The 16,218-nt window shown below is 44.4% G+C and overlaps 1 protein-coding gene across 1 annotated transcript in view; it reads right to left on the bottom strand.

Annotated features, from left to right (window-relative positions):
- Positions 1-1,970: 1,970 nt before the first annotated feature.
- LOC133535455 (mucin-5AC-like) overlaps positions 1,971-16,218 on the bottom strand; it is a 96,029-nt gene continuing 81,781 nt past the window's right edge. The window contains exons 36-48 of the mRNA XM_061875307.1: positions 13,620-13,792; positions 11,612-11,681; positions 11,370-11,482; positions 11,264-11,295; positions 11,031-11,199; positions 10,845-10,940; positions 7,445-7,485; positions 4,302-4,484; positions 4,121-4,219; positions 2,808-2,936; positions 2,629-2,668; positions 2,437-2,557; positions 1,971-2,364 (exon numbers count right to left, since the gene is read on the bottom strand). Coding sequence (XP_061731291.1) covers positions 2,127-2,364; positions 2,437-2,557; positions 2,629-2,668; positions 2,808-2,936; positions 4,121-4,219; positions 4,302-4,484; positions 7,445-7,485; positions 10,845-10,940; positions 11,031-11,199; positions 11,264-11,295; positions 11,370-11,482; positions 11,612-11,681; positions 13,620-13,792 — 1,504 coding nt within the window. The 3' untranslated portion in view covers positions 1,971-2,126. The remainder of the gene's footprint in view (positions 2,365-2,436; positions 2,558-2,628; positions 2,669-2,807; positions 2,937-4,120; positions 4,220-4,301; positions 4,485-7,444; positions 7,486-10,844; positions 10,941-11,030; positions 11,200-11,263; positions 11,296-11,369; positions 11,483-11,611; positions 11,682-13,619; positions 13,793-16,218) is intronic.

The raw sequence follows: 16,218 nt of genomic DNA, 5'->3' as shown, positions 1-16,218 counted from the left end.
TTGGCAACACTAAATGGGCCCTAGTGTGTGAATGTTGTCTGTCTATCTGTGTTGGCCCTGTGATGAGGTGGTGACTTGTCCAAGGTGTACTCCGCCTTCCGCCCGATTGTAGCTGAGATAGGCGCCAGCGCCCCCCGCGAACCCGAAAGGGAATAAGCGGTAGAAAATGGATGGATGGATGGATTAGACCATACTTGCCAACCCTCACAGATTTTCCGGGAGACTCCCGAAATTCAGCGCCTCTCCCGTGACAGTTTTTCTCCCGAAATCCATGCGGACCTGAGTGACATGTCGACAGTCTGTTTTCACGTCCTCTTTCCCACAATATAAACAGCGTGCCAGGCGTGCCTGCCCATTGACGTCATCATTGTAGAACAGTGGTTGGAGGTATCGAACCCCAGCAGTTTCATATGTGCATTCACCAAACCCTTCTTTAAATTCAAGACAAAGTTGTATGTTTTTGGTAACACTTTAGTATAGGGCAGGGGTCGGCAACCCATGCGGCTCTTTAGCGCCGCCCTAGTGGCTCTCCGGAGCTTTTTCAAAAATATATTAAAAATGGAAATGATGAGGGGAAAAAAAACATTTTTTGTTTTATCTTGGTTTCTGTAGGAGGACAAACATGACACAAACCTCCCTAATTGCTATAAAGCACACTGTTTATATCAAACATGCTTCACTGATTGGAGTATTACCGTGTTAAGGAAAGAATGAATGGGGCCATGTATCGTGAGATTTGGAGCCAAAACATCCTTCCATCAGTGAGAGCTTTGAATGGTTGACCAAATACTTATTTTCCACCATAATTTACAAATAAATTCTTTAAAATTCCTACAATGTGAATTCCAGGATTTTTTTTTCACATTCTGTCTCTCACAGTTGAAGTGTACCTATGATGAAAATTACATCCATCCATCCATCCATCATCTTCCGCTTATCCGAGGTCGGGTCGCGGGGGCAACAGCCTAAGCAGGGAAACCCAGACTTCCCTCTCCCCAGCCACTTCGTCTAGCTCTTCTCGGGGGATCCCGAGGCGTTCCCAGGCCAGCCGGGAGACATAGTCTTCCCAACGTGTCCTGGGTCTTCCCCGTGGCCTCCTACCGGTTGGACGTGCCCTAAACACCTCCCTAGGGAGGCGTTGGGGTGGCATCCTGACCAGATGCCCGAACCACCTCATCTGGCTCCTCTCGATGTGGAGGAGCAGCGGCTTTACTTTGAGTTCCTCCCGGATGGCAGAGCTTCTCACCCTATCTCTAAGGGAGAGACCCAAACTCATTTGGGCCGCTTGTACCCGTGATCTTATCCTTTCGGTCATGACCCAAAGCTCATGACCATAGGTGAGGATGGGAACGTAGGTCGACCGGTAAATTGAGAGCTTTGCCTTCCGGCTCAGCTCCTTCTTCACCACAACGGATCGATACAACGTCCGCATTACTGAAGACGCCGCACCGATCCGCCTGTCGATCTCACGATCCACTCTTCCCTCACTCGTGAACAAGACTCCTAGGTACTTGAACTCCTCCACTTGGGGCAGGGTCTCCTCCCCAACCCGGAGATGGCACTCCACCCTTTTCCGGGCGAGAACCATGGACTCGGACTTGGAGGTGCTGATTCTCATTCTGGTCGCTTCACACTCGGCTGCGAACCGATCCAGCGAGAGCTGAAGATCCCGGTCAGATGAAGCCATCGGGACCACATCATCTGCAAAAAGCAGAGACCTAATCCTGCGGCCACCAAACCAGAACCCCTCAACGCCTTGACTGCGCCTAGAAATTCTGTCCATAAAAGTTATGAACAGAATGGGTGACAAAGGACAGACATCTGTCATCATTTTAAGTGGGACAACTTGCACAATCGCTGGCTGACTAAATACTTTTTTGCCCGACTGTAGCTCTTGGTTTCAAAAAGGTTGGTGACCCCTGTTGTAAACTGTAGCTCACTGACAGGAAGAAGAGTTAGTTTTTGTTTGTTGTTTTTTTTTAATTTTGTGCAAAAGCAAACATTAATTCAGGTGATACAAATGATGCTATTCAAATGGTTGCTGCTGATTTAGAAAGTGAGTATCATGGTGGGAGGAAAACAAACTGCATTAAAGCTTCATTCATAGAGGAAGAGGAAGGAGTTGCTCAGCGGCGCCCCCTTGGTTGGCTGGTGCTGGTGCTGGTGCTGGTGCTGGTGCTGGTGCTGGTGCTGGTGCTGGCCGACCCACAAGCAGCCTTGCTGCAGTGGCACGTCTCCACCAAAGTGGCGCTGTGGTGCACCTTAGAGCCGTCAGGACACGTCAGTTCCAGCTGCCGCCGAGTGGTGGCGCCCTCGCGGCAACACCCGCACTGGTACGTCAAGGCGTTGGCAGCCAGGGAGTATCTGCACGCCGGGCAACCAAATTAAGATCGGGGCGGACCTGATAAAGTGTCTCTCGGCGGCGAGACGACTCACGTGGCGGAACTTCCGCAGCGCCCCGCGCACGACGTCATGATGACCGGGAAACTGCTGCGACAGCCGTTCCATTCCACCACGCTCTCATGCCTTCGCACCTCGCAGACGCCGCGCAGCTCACCTGAAAGACGGGAGGACACGGGTCTTCATTTGGGTCTGGCAATCAGGACCGCTGTTGCGACGCGGACTCACAGCGTTGGCAGCAGCCGTCGGCGTCGGTCGTCTCGGTGCCCTGGAACATGAACAAAACAAAACTCAGCACTCTATGCACATCGCGGCGTTTTAAATCAACTCCATTGAGACTTTTCACTGTAAAAAATCAACTCAAGCAAGAAGGTTGATTCCCAGAATGCATCGCTGCAGGCACTCACAGGCTCACAGTCCTGTGGGTTGAAGTAGGGGCAGGTGGTTCTGGTCTCCTTGGTAACCAACTGTCCATTGATGCTCTCACAGGTGAACTTGGTGCACGAGTCTCCCGGCGGCACAAAGGTGCTGTTGACCTGTCAAGAGCACAGACCGACAAGTTCAAGGTTCGCACACCTTTTCCACGGCCAAATTCAAGCACCACTTCTAGACTTCAGACTTAGAACTTAGACTTCCTTTTATTGTCATTCAAATTTGAACTGTAAAGTACAGATAAAGAACAACATTTTGTTGCATTAGCTCATTGTTGTGCAGGATAAAAGAGCAATAAGGTGCAAATATAAATAAATAGATCACTGTACAGATAAATATAATACACTTTTGTATATGCATCCAAATTTATGGATGTATGTTATATTGTCTTTATATTCCAGCCAGTTAATCCATTTTGGGGGGAATTGAGGGGATTATTGGGGCGGTATAGCTCGGTTGGTAAAGTGCCCGTGCCAGCAACTTGAGGGTTCCAGGTCTGATCCCCACTTCGGCCATCCTAGTCACTGCCGTTGTGTCCTTGGGCAAGAGACTTTACTCACCTGCTCCCAGTGCCACCCGCACTGGTTTAAATGTAACTTAGATATTGGGTTTTTACTATGTAAAGCGCTTTGAGTCACTAGAGAAAAGCGCTATATAAATATAACTCACTTCACTTCACTTTTTAAGGACTTTCAAGCTCAATTTTCCAGTTTTCACCCTTCTAAAGGTGATAACCATCCATCCATCCATTTTCTACCGCTTGTTCCCTTTCGGGGTGGCGGGGGGCGCTGGCGCCTATCTCAGCTACAATCGGGCGGAAGGCGGGGTACACCCTGGACAAGTCGCCACCTCATCGCAGGGCCAACACAGATAGACAGACAACATTCACACACTAGGGCCAATTTAGTGTTGCCAATCAACCTATCCCCAGGTGCATGTCTTTGGAAGTGGGAGGAAGCCGGAGTACCCGGAGGGAACCCACGCAGTCACGGGGAGAACATGCAAACTCCACACAGAAAGATCCCGAGCCTGGATTTGAACCCAGGACTGCAGGACCTTCGTATTGTGAGGCAGACGCACTAACCCCTCTGCCACCGTGAAGCCTTAGATATTGGGTTTTTACTATGTAAAGTGCTTTGAGTCACTAGAGAAAAGCGCTATATAAATATAACTCACTTCACTTTTTAAGGACTTTCAAGCTCAATTTTCCAGTTTTTTTACCCTTCCCTAAGGCGATCACCAGTGCGATTCAATACATGGGAAAACTATGGAAAATCAGCTGTTTTACCCGTATGACGTGTGTGGTGTTGTCAGACGTGACGGCGAGGCAGCTTGTTTGCACGCACGCACCGCAACACTGGGACGCCCCGGGTCGGTACTCGAAGCCCTGCGGACGGCCAGAAGCGGTTACCAAAAAAAGAGAAGGTTGCTGACAAGAGACAAGAGTTAGCAAATACTGGTCAGCTGACCTCGGAGCAGTTGGTGTGGCACACGACGGGCACGCACGTGATGCTGTTCAGTCCGGTGCGGGGGTCCGTGCCGTGACCACAGAAACAGTCCGGGCACGGCCCCACCGTAAAAGGCTCCGGTGTAGTTCCAGATGGTCCTGATGGAGGCGCTGTGGGCTTGGAGGCTGCGATCTTGGTGCCAGGCTGCAAGAACACACAATAATAATAATAACAGTAATAATACGGTTAATTTACGAGACATTATACATCAGAGATGTCAAAGTTGTTTTCACTGAGGGCCACATCACAGTTATGTTTGGCCCCCGAGGAGCCGCTTCTAACGCTGTTACTATTATTACACCATTTTTAATGCATTTTATTAATGGATTTTTATTTTTATTTTTCATTAAATCAACACAAAAAAACCACAAGATACAGTTACATTTAGTGCACCAACCCAAAAAACCTCCATCCCCCATGGGGTTGTTTTTTTCTTTTATTAAGTGGAGTGTGTTAAGTCTCGTCTTAAGACCCACTTTTATTCTTTGGCTTTTAACACTATATGAGTGTTTTGTTTTTGTTTTTCCTATTTATTGTTTTAATTGGTTTTACCCTTTAAAATCGTTTTTAATCATATTTATTTTTTATTATTTTATATTGGTTTAATTTTTTTATTCAGTGATCGGTGGAGCTAAGAATATTTGAATATTGTTTTTAATATTGTTGTGCAGCACTTTGGAAACATTTATGTTGTTTAAATGTGCTATACCGGGGTCGGCAACCCGCGGCTCTATAGCCGCCCTAAAAATGTATGAAAAATGGAAAAATATGAGAGGAAAAAAATATATATTTTGTTTTAACATAGTTTCTGTAGGAGGGAAAACATGACACAAACCTCTCTAATTGCTATAAAGCACACTGTTTGTATTAAACATGCTTCACTGATTCGAGTATTTGGCGAGCGCCGTTTTGTACTACTAATTTTGGCGGTCCTTGAACTCACCGTAGTTTGTTTACATGTATAACTTTCTCCGACTTTCTAAGACGTGTTTTATGCCACTTCTTTTTCTGTCTCATTTTGTCCACCAAACCTTTAACGTTGTGCATGAATGCACAAAGGTGAGTTTTGTTGACGTTATTGACTTGTGTGGAGTGATAGTCAGACATATTTGGTCAATGCTAACATGCTATTTAGGCTAGCCATATGTACATATTGCATCATTATGCCTCATTTGTAGCTATATTTGAGCTCATTTGGTTTCGTTTAAGTCCTCTTAATTCAATTTATATCTCATGACACACTATCTGTATGTAATAAGGCTTTTATTTTTTTGCGGCTCCAGACATATTTGTTTTTGTATTTTTGGTCCGATATGGCTCTTTCAACATTTTAGGTTGCCGACCCCTGTGCTATACAAATAAAGTGGATTGGATTGGATTAATAATCTGGTTCCTACAATATAGAACAATACAGTCTTTGAAGCACACATGATTGTGTGTGTTGCTGGTCCACTAACATTTACATGAACTACTATTTCTTGTTGTTATATTGTTTTACTATATTTTTTATTCAAGAAAATGTTTTTTTATTTATTTATCTTATTTATTATTATTTATTTTTTTTAAAGGACCTTATCTTCATCAGACCATGTCGTCAATTAAATTAGATTTTTTTAAAGGGTTCTTGAAACCAGATCCAGTCTAGATTATGTCCAAGTCAGGTTCAGCCGCACACACCTTCATCCATGTACACTAAAAACAGATTGGTGGATTTTTTAAAAACTAAAATGTAAAAAAAAAAATATGATAAATTGCAATAATTTTACCTCAAAATACAGTGTTTATTACTGTAAATGGAAAAAGAATACTGCTGTTTTTATGGTAAAAAAAAAAAAGCCAGAATTTTACTGTAAAATTTACATTGGTTTTTTACTGTAAAAAAAAAGAAATAAATTTTACAGTAAAATTTTGGCAACCGAGCTGCAAGTTTGTTTGTTTTTACCGCAAATCAACAACTGTAGATTTTTCTGTGTATTACTGTAAATACTTAAGAAAGACTGAGCATTTTTTCGGAAGCTTGTTTTTATAGCCAATCATGGCACCCACCTGTTCCCAATAAGCCTGCACACCTGTGGGATGTTCCAAATAAGTGTTTGATGAGCATTCCTCAACTTTATCAGTATATATTGCCAACTTTCCCAACTTCTTTGTCATGTGTTGCTGGCATCAAATTATTATTTGCAAAAAAAAAAATGTTTATGAGTTGTCTTTGTAGCATATTCAACTGAATATGGCTTGAAAAGGATTTGCAAAACATTGTATTCCGTTTATATTTAAATCTAACACAATTTCCCAACTCCTATGGAAACGGGGTTTGTTAAAAAAAAAAAAGTACTGTTTTGAAGCAATGCATGATGGGAATCCGGATGTTGTGTGTCAGAGTATTAACGTGCTTGCTGGAATAAACACACGCTGAGAAATAGCTCCGTTCCTGCCTTCTTTATGGGTTATAGATAAACCTAAGGATAACAGAAACATATGAAATAGTCTCCTTTTCAGGTTGAAGTGGACGCTAAAGGCGGTGTGTTTAAGGCACGCCCCCAATATTGTTGTCCGGGTGGAAATCAAGAGAAATTCGGGAGAATTTTCGGGAGGGGCACTGAAATTCGGGAGTCTCCCGGGAAAATCGGGAGGGTTGGCAAGTATGATCGGGACAACCCTACAAACACGAGCTCCGGGTCATAAATGGCCTCAAAGGCGCACTTTGAACACCCCTGGAACAGTGAAGTGAATTTTATTTATATAGCGCATTTCTCTAGTGACTCAAATCACTTTACATAGTAAAACCCAATATCTAAGTTACACTTAAAGCAGTGTGGGTGGCACTGGGAGCAGGTGGGTAAAGTGTCTTGCCCAAGGACACAACGGCAGTGGCTAGGATGGCGGAAGCGGGAATCAAACCTGGAACCCTCAAGTTGCTGGCACGGCCGAGCTGTGCCGCGTCAGGTAGATAGAACAAAACCTCCACTCGGTATGTTTGACATTGTTGACCTTAAACTTTTGAAGACAAAATGTGTGTGTGTGTGTGTGTGTGTGTGTGTGTGTGTGTGTGTGTGTGTGTGTGTGTGTGTGGAAAATGCATCCTGAGTCATGAGTGTGCTTACCTTGTACTCCATCATGTCATAGACACACACACCTTTAGGCTCTGTACACACACACACACACACACACACACACACACACACACACATACACACACACACACACACACACACGCACACACACACACACACACACACACACACAGACACAAGAAAACATAGGGACAGAGTTAGGCTGCAGTACACATTGTTGATTGTACTAATGTCCTGTCGTTTAAAAGTACTAATATTTAGAGTACCACAGTATGTTTCAAGCAAGGTTTGTAAGTTTCACAGTATAACGGTTTATACTTACTAAACGGTCTCATGTGTGATGTCTGCAGGAGTGTTTTCATGCATATTCGTACGTGTTAGCGCAGGCCTGGGCAATTATTTTGACTAGGGGGCCACATTTAGAGAAAAAAATGTGTCTGGGGGCCGGTATATCTATTTTTAGGAAAACTAATACAAAACCTCACAATATTGTCTGATTGAATGCTAAAAAGGTTTTGACAGACCGCCTTAAAAAAACATAATGAAATTTTAAATTTTTCGATGAAGGATAAAACAATGAATATTGACAAAATATGAACATCACACCCCCTGTCGATCGACACGTTTTACAATCAAGTGAAACGCAACAAAAATGCAACAAACAGTGAAATATGAACACGGAGGGTACAAAATAAACTCACCTACAATCTGATATATCTGATACGTTACTAAGCTTTAGAACTTTGTTGTGAAAATCTCCTTCCGCGTCTGTGGAAACGCTCCCCACCCACACTGCTTGGTGCCTCGTCTGAGCTGCTGTGACTTACATCACCATAGTAACTAATTAGATGACCATAGTAACTAGTATATCATCCATCAGCGCAGATTCCAGCCATTGAAATACTTTGTATAGTTGAAGACTTACAGTCATTAGAAAACATGACTGCACATCATAATGGCAGCTACATTTTCCATCTTAAAGATCTAAAACAATTATTTGGGAATGTCCGGCGGGCCAGATTGAAAAGCTTGACCGGCCGCATGCGGTCCCCGGGCCTTAATTTGCCCAGGTCTGGTGTATATTGTCGGTACCGGAAGAGTTAGTGCTGCAAGGGGCTCCGAATATTTGTTTATGTTGTGTTACGTTGCGAATGTTCTCCCGAAATGTGTTTGTCATTCTTGTTTGGTGTGGGTTCACAGCGCGGCGCATATTTGTAACAGTGTTAAAGTTGTTTATACGGCCACCCTCAGTGGGACCTGTATGGCTGTTAACCAAGTGTAGATTGCATTCACTTGTGGGTGTGTAAAAGCCGTAGATATTTTGTGATTGGGCCGGAGGAAAAGACAGTGCCTTTAAGGTTTATTGGCGCTCTGTACTTCTCCCTACATCTGTGTACCACTCCGTACAGCGGCGTTTATAAAAAGTCATACATTTTAATTTTTGAAACCGATACCGATAATTTCCGATATTACATCTTAAATCAGACCTGAGCAAAGTAAGGCCCGGGGGCCACATGCTTTCAATCTGGTCCACCGGACATTCTCAAATAATATTTTTACATCGTTAAGATGGAAAGTGTAGCTGCCATTACGATGTTTTCTAATGACCGCAAGTCTTGAACTATACAATGTATCTAAATACTTGAAATCCACGCTTTTGTATGATATTTTAGTGACAAGTGTTGTCCTGATACCAATATTATTTTGATACTTTTCTGTATTTTTCGATACTTTTCTAATTAAAGGGGACCAGAAAAAAATTGCATTATTGGCTTTATTTGAACAAAAAATCTTACGGTGTGGAGGACCAGTACTTTTCAGAGGCGGTATGGTCCCGAATATAATTTATTGGTATCGCGGTACTATACTAATACCTGTATACCGTACAACCCTACGAGTTACTATGGTCATGTAAGTCACAGCAGGTCAGACGAGGTACCAAGCAGTGTGGGTGGGGAGCGTTTCCACAGAGTGTTTCCGGAGCCCAGACGCGGAAGGAGATTTTTACAAGAAAGTTCTAAAGCTTAGTGATGTATCAGATTGGAGGTGGATTTATGTTTTATTATTATTATTATTATTAAGATTTATTTGAAATAGGGACAGATACAAAAAACATGGACATCTAAAATAGTTATCCAATGTATGCATCATAGTGTTTGTAGCCAAAGCTAATTTACAACACTTGTCCCCAACTACAACAACAATACAGATCCAACATCACTAAAATAGGAAAATAAAAATCACAAGGCAAAAATGAGTCGATAATAATGATAATAGAAATAACACAGACAAAGTCCAAACTCGATAAAAGCCAATAATAATAATAATAACAACAACACAAAGTGCAGACTAGATAAAAAAAATTAGCATAAAACTAAACATGGGAACACGATATCTGCTCAAGTAGCCATAATTAGGGACCAAATGTCCCTTTGGGACAGAGGACCCTATTGTATTTCTAAGGTTTTATTATTATTATACCGCCGCCTCTTTGAGCTGTAATTTGCCCCCCTTAACATGCTTCAAAACTCACCAAATTTAACACACACATCAGGACTGGCGAAAATTGCGATCTAATCAAAAAACCAAAACCCAAAACTCAAAATTGCGCTCTAGCGCTCCCTAAGAAAAAACACAGACAAAACTGCTTGTAACTTCCGTTAGGAATGTCGTAGAGACATGAAACAAAAACCTCTGTGTAGGTCTGACTTAGACCTAGATTTCATACACTGACCTCCTTCGGGCAAAAATCAACAGGAAGTTGGCAAACACCCCTTCAAAACAAAAGTTTCCTAAAAAATGTCATTTTTGCCTCTTTGAGCTGTAATTTGACCCCCTTAAAATGCTTCAAAACCCACCAAACTGGACACACACATCAGGACTGGCGAAAATTGCGATCTAATAAAAAAACAAACCCCAGAACTCAAAATTGCGCTCTAGCGTCCCCTCGGAATTAAACACAGACAAAACTGCTCCTAGGAAGACAACACAGACAAAACTGCTTGTAACTTCCGGTAGGAATGTCGTAGAGACATGAAACAAAAAGCATTTATCGGCCGATAATATCGAGCTACCGATATTAAGTTAAAGTACCAATGATTGTCACACACACAATAGGTGTGGTGAAATTTGTCCTCTGCATTTGACACATCCCCTTGATCACCCCCTGGGAAGTGAGGGGTTCAGTGTGCAGCAGCCGTGCCGCGCCCGGGAATCATTTTTGGTGATTCAACCACCAATTCCAACCCTGAGTGCAAAGCAGGGAGGCAATGGGTCCCATTTTAGTCTTTGGTTTGAACTCACAACCTACCGATCTGAGGGCGGATACTCTACCCACTAGGCCACTGAATTACATCTCTAATTAAAAGTGCTAGTGGCTTGATATTTTGGGGGGGGGGGGCACATAATAAAAGACGACCATGTGACTTACCACAGGTGTAGGACAAGCAGCAGGTGCCGTTAGTGACGTTGGCTTTGAAGCCCAGTGAGCAAGTCAGAGGTGGCGGGCACAAGTTGCTGTTGCATTCTGTTGAGGACATTTCCAGTGTTTCATCATTGTTGGAAGGTTATAAATATCCAATCAGCTTTGGACGTGTGACGTGATCATGTGACTGACCACATGACGGCGTGGCGCAGCAGCCGTCCGTCTTGTTGACGAGCTGCTGGCCGGCCTCGCTGCACTGCAGGCTCTGAACGGGCGGACATCGGATGGGCGCACACTCGACGCCCATGGAGTCGGCGTCGCACTCACAAATGTTGCAGTCGCTCGTCCACCTGTCGCCGGGCTGGTGAGAGAGAGAGAGACGGGTTGTGCTCGACTCCTCTGCATGAACGAAGGCGGCTGAGCACCTGCTTGGGTCTGCCGTCCGGTCCGACGCAGTCTGGTATTTGAAGACAAGAACAGGCGTTGAGAGACGTGCGGTTGAGTCCACGACGAAGAAGAACGCGGGCTTACCGCAGGAAGTGACGCAGGTGTCGTGGATGCTGTTGAACAAGACGGCGCCATCAGGACAGAAGCAGCCCTCCTTCATCCCGTCGACCAACAGAGGTCGATGCAGGTGGTTGTACCTGATGACACAAGATGTGGTGACGCTCATTTCTCATCAACAAACTGTCCAAAGACAGAGTGACTTTAAAACATTTGTCTTTTATGATGGCGAGAAACAGATCATATCTGGGTCCATTTGTTCGTAGTACCTGTCATTACATGTTGGCTCCACAAGGGGACCACAGGCCATGAAGACTTGGTCAGGTGGACACACAACATCTGTCAAGGAGAGATTTTGCTGACATGGTAAATGGTTTATACTTGCAAAGCGCTTTTCTACCTTCTCAAAGCACTTTGACGCTATTTGCACATTCACCCATTCACACACACACTCACACACTAATGGCGGGAGCTGCCATGCGAGGCGCTAAACCAGGACCCATCAGGAGCAAGGGTGAAGTGTCTTGCACAAGGACAGAACGGACGTGAGGATTGAACCAGGAACCCTCAGACACAGCCACAGTCCCCCACACGCCGACATGTGGCAAACAACAGCAATAATGACAGTGATGTGCTGTCAGGCGAGGCAAGTGAGGCAGTGCCTCACCTTGCCATCAGGAGGAGTAAAAGGCTTAACTATGAAATGTTCAAAAAACAGAGTACTAAAATAATTTTGAATATTTCTATTTTGATCCATGCTTTCTATGTGATTTTGGTGTGGTTTCTGTATATTTGGATAGTTTTCATGGTCAAAACCGTGGAAATTCTGTGTTTCCTGATCAAAAGAACGCAGCAGACCAGAAGTAAGGCAGACACAGGTGGTGCCTCCACGGCTACACACAAACTGTATTGAGCGTGTGCGTGAGAGAGGGCGTGTGCTTGATGGCATGGGTTAAAGGCAGGCCGTGAGGCAGCAAGTACCTCTGCCTCAAAGTAGGGAGCGAAATATTGTTCAATGCCTCAGCAGGGATCTGACTCGCCACACTGAGAGAAATGGGGGCGCTAAAGCTAGCAGAGACATGTCTCTCCAGCGGAAGCCAGCCTTTTTTTCTTTTTTTAGACTGTATTTATAATAAACATGGCATTTTTATTAGAGTAAGTCCGCGTTTGTGGGTGTTACTGCTGCTTCAGGTACAAATACAGAAAGGTAAGTGTAGAGAGGCGGAGCCGGCGAACGATCAGCGGGTCAGGGCACGCTGGAGCCCTGTTTTTATGAAAGCAAATGACTCCCTTTGTTTTCCTGTTATTCTTATGTGCAACCTAAATCAACAACGGTTAGAACTGCTCATGAATTTAAGTTAAAAAAAGAAAAAAAAAAAAACTCCAAAAAAGTATCTATGCCTCACCTGGTGCATAGTTACGGGCTCCTAACAATTCGATCGGACTCCTGGGGTGACGATTCGATTCAGAATCGATTCAAAACGATTCTCGATTCAAACCGACTCTCACAAGGGAATAATAGTTGGTATAATAATCATAATGAAACTTTTCAGAACAGGTTTCAGGTTAGAAAAGCTCTTTCCGGTGACATGGCGATGGCCTAAAAACATATTATTATGAACTGATGTAAAGTGTAAAATGTTTTTATTTTATTTACTACCATCCATTTCTACAGCTTGTCCCTTTCGGGGTCGTGGGGGATGCTGGAGCCTAACTCAGCTGCCTTCAGGCAGAAGGCGGGGTACACCCAGGACAAGTCGCCATATATGCCTGATTAGCACTCCAACAAGTCAATAACGTCAACTAAGTTCACCTTTGTACACTGACGCACAGCATAAAATATTTGGTGGACAAAATGAGACGAAGGAGGAGTGGCATAAAAGACTTTCTCGGTGGCAACGTCAGAGAATGTAAACAAACTGTTGAGTCACAGCCCCCACAACTACGGTGAGTTCAAGGACCGACACAATTAGTAGGGCAAAACGGCGCTCGCCAAATACTCTCATCCATCCATTTCCTACCGCTTATTCCCTTTGGGGTCGCGGGGGATTCTGGAGCCTATCTCAGCTGCCTTCGGGCGGAAGGCGGTGTACACCCTGGACAAGTCGCCACCTCATCGCCTCAAAGCAAATTGACAGACAACATTCACACTCACATTCACACACTAGGGACTAGATGCAAACTCCACACAGAAAGATCCCGAGCCACATTTTAGAAAATTATGAATTAATTTAGGATTGGAATGAATAAAGAATCCTAATGACTCGTGTTACTCACTGCACTCTCCGCCCGTGCTGTTCCTCCAATCCACGCATATTCCCTCGCTGGAACACTGGGTGGCGTACGCCTCCAGGCTGGAGCAGGAGTCGATGGCCTGGTTGCAGACGTCAGACACGCACGATGCCACGAAAGGTCCGGGAGGTATGAGCGCGTGGCACGGCACAAACACGCTGCACAGGACAAAGCATCGCCAGAAGAACATCAGCGTCGGAACGTTCGGACGACAAGTGGACAAAAACTTGCTGTCTACTAGCGCCCCCAAGTGGACGCTGACAGGAACGGTTTGAGGAAAAAACTTATTTCTCACATGAGCTCCACATTCTGCGGATTTTTTACACCTAAGATAAACAATACTACACCCGAGCATAGAAATCATCAGCTACAAGAAGCCCTACACCAGGGGTCCCCAAACTTTTTGACTTAGGGGCCGCATTGGGTTAAAAAAATTTGGCCAGGGGCCGGGCTGTATCTACTGTGTGTGTATATATACATACACATGTGCATATTATATATATATATATATATATATATATATATATATTCACACACACACACACACACACACACACACATATCCATCCATCCATTTATCTTCTTCTGCTCATCCGAGGTCGGATCGCAGAGCAGCAGCCTTATAAGCAGGGAAGCCCAGACTTCCCTCTTCCCAGCGACTTCGTCCAGCTCCTCTCGGGGGATCCCGAGGCGTTCCCCGGTTAGCCGGGAGACATCTGGCTCATCTCCATGTGGAGGAGCAGCGGCTTTACTTTGAGTTCCTCCCGGATGACAGAGCTTCTCACCCTATCTCTAAGGGAGAGACCCAAACTCATTTGGGTCGCTTGTACCCGTGATCTTGTCCTTTCGGTCATGACCCAAAGCTCATGACCATAGGTGAGGATGGGAACGTAGATCGACCGGTAAATTGAGAGCTTTGCCTTCCGGCTCAGCTCCTTCTTCACCACAACAGCTCAATACAACGTCCGCATTACTGAAGACGCCACACCGATATGCCTGTTGATCTCACGATCCACTCTTCCCTCACTCGTGAACAAGACTCTGAGGTACTCGAACTCTTCCACTTGGGGCAAGATCTCCTCCCCAAACAGGAGACGGCACTCCATTTTTTTCCGGGTGAGAACCATGGACTCGGACTTGGAGGTGCTGATTCTCATCCCAGTCGCTTCACACTCGGCTGTGAACCAATCCAATGAGAGCTGAAGATCCCGGTCAGATGAAGCCGTCAGGACCACATCATCTGCAAAAAGCAGAGACCTAATCTTGCAGTCACCAAACCGGAACCCCTCAACGCCTTGACTGCGCCTACAAATTCTGGCCATAAAAGTTATGAACAGAATCGATGACAAAGGACAGCCTTGGCGGAGTCTAACCCTCACTGGAAATGTGTCCGACTCACTGCCGGCGATGCGAACCAAGCTCTGACACTGATCATACAGGGAGCGGACCGCCACAATCAGACAGTCTGATACCACATACTCTCTGAGCACGACTTACCGAGGGACACGGTCGAATGCCTTCTCCAAGTCCACAAAGCACATGTAGATTGGTTGGACAAACTCCCAAGTACCCTCAAGGACCTTGCTGAGAGTATAGAGGTAGTCCACACTGTTCCTCCTGAATCCAAGGTTCGACTATCCGGCGTAGCCTCCTCTCCATACATACATACATATATATATATATATATATATATATATATATATATATATATATATATATATATATATATATATATATATATATATATATATATATATATATATATATATATATATATATATATATATATATATATATATATATATATATATATTTTTTTTTTTTGTGCACTAATTGACTGAATGAGCGCGTATTTTCCGCACGCTCGCCCAACACTGTGGCGCATGTTATTGATAGGAAAATTATGCATTTTTAGACAATATGATTTGCCTGAGTGGCTAGGAGACCCCGAGAGCAACAAGTAGTAGAAAATGGATTAGAAAAGACAGATTTAAATAAAGAATAATTAAAAAAATTAAATATATACATTTATTTTTTTAACTTGGGACTTCCGGCAGGCCGGATTTTGCACGATGGCGGGCCGGATCTGTAGTTTGGAGACCCCTGCCCTACACAGTTGTACAAGTCCTTAAAGCAGTGGTCTCAAACTCGCGGCCCGTAGTCCCATTTTTTTGTGGTCCTCTACTAACTTCATAGTTTAGCGCAGGCCTGTGCAGTTATTTTGACTTGGGGGGTGGGGGGCACCCCTGACCTGATGCCTACGATAGCTCATTGCAAAACTATAGTTCAGGGGTCGGGAACCTTTTTGGCTGAGAGAGCCAAGAAGCCAAATATTTAAAAATGTATTTCCGTAAGAGCCATATAATATTTTTTTTAACACTGAACACAACAAAACGCGTGGATTTTTAAGAAAGACCAACATTTTTAGAGAGGTCTCTTATTCTTTGTAATAACATTGTTATTCTGAAGCTAACTGTGGAGGGGGCGTGGCCTGCGGGCCTGCAGCGAAGCAGGGTGTTGCCAGGAACGGCCTCGAATTCAGCGACAGGTGCATAGACGGCCCACCTGGGCCTTTTTATCTGAT

The sequence above is a fragment of the Nerophis ophidion genome, linkage group LG02 (assembly GCF_033978795.1).
Source record: "Nerophis ophidion isolate RoL-2023_Sa linkage group LG02, RoL_Noph_v1.0, whole genome shotgun sequence".
NCBI classification, from domain to species: domain Eukaryota; kingdom Metazoa; phylum Chordata; class Actinopteri; order Syngnathiformes; family Syngnathidae; genus Nerophis; species Nerophis ophidion.
Note: the sequence above shows the minus strand (reverse complement) of the source record. Positions and strands in the feature narration are given on the sequence as shown.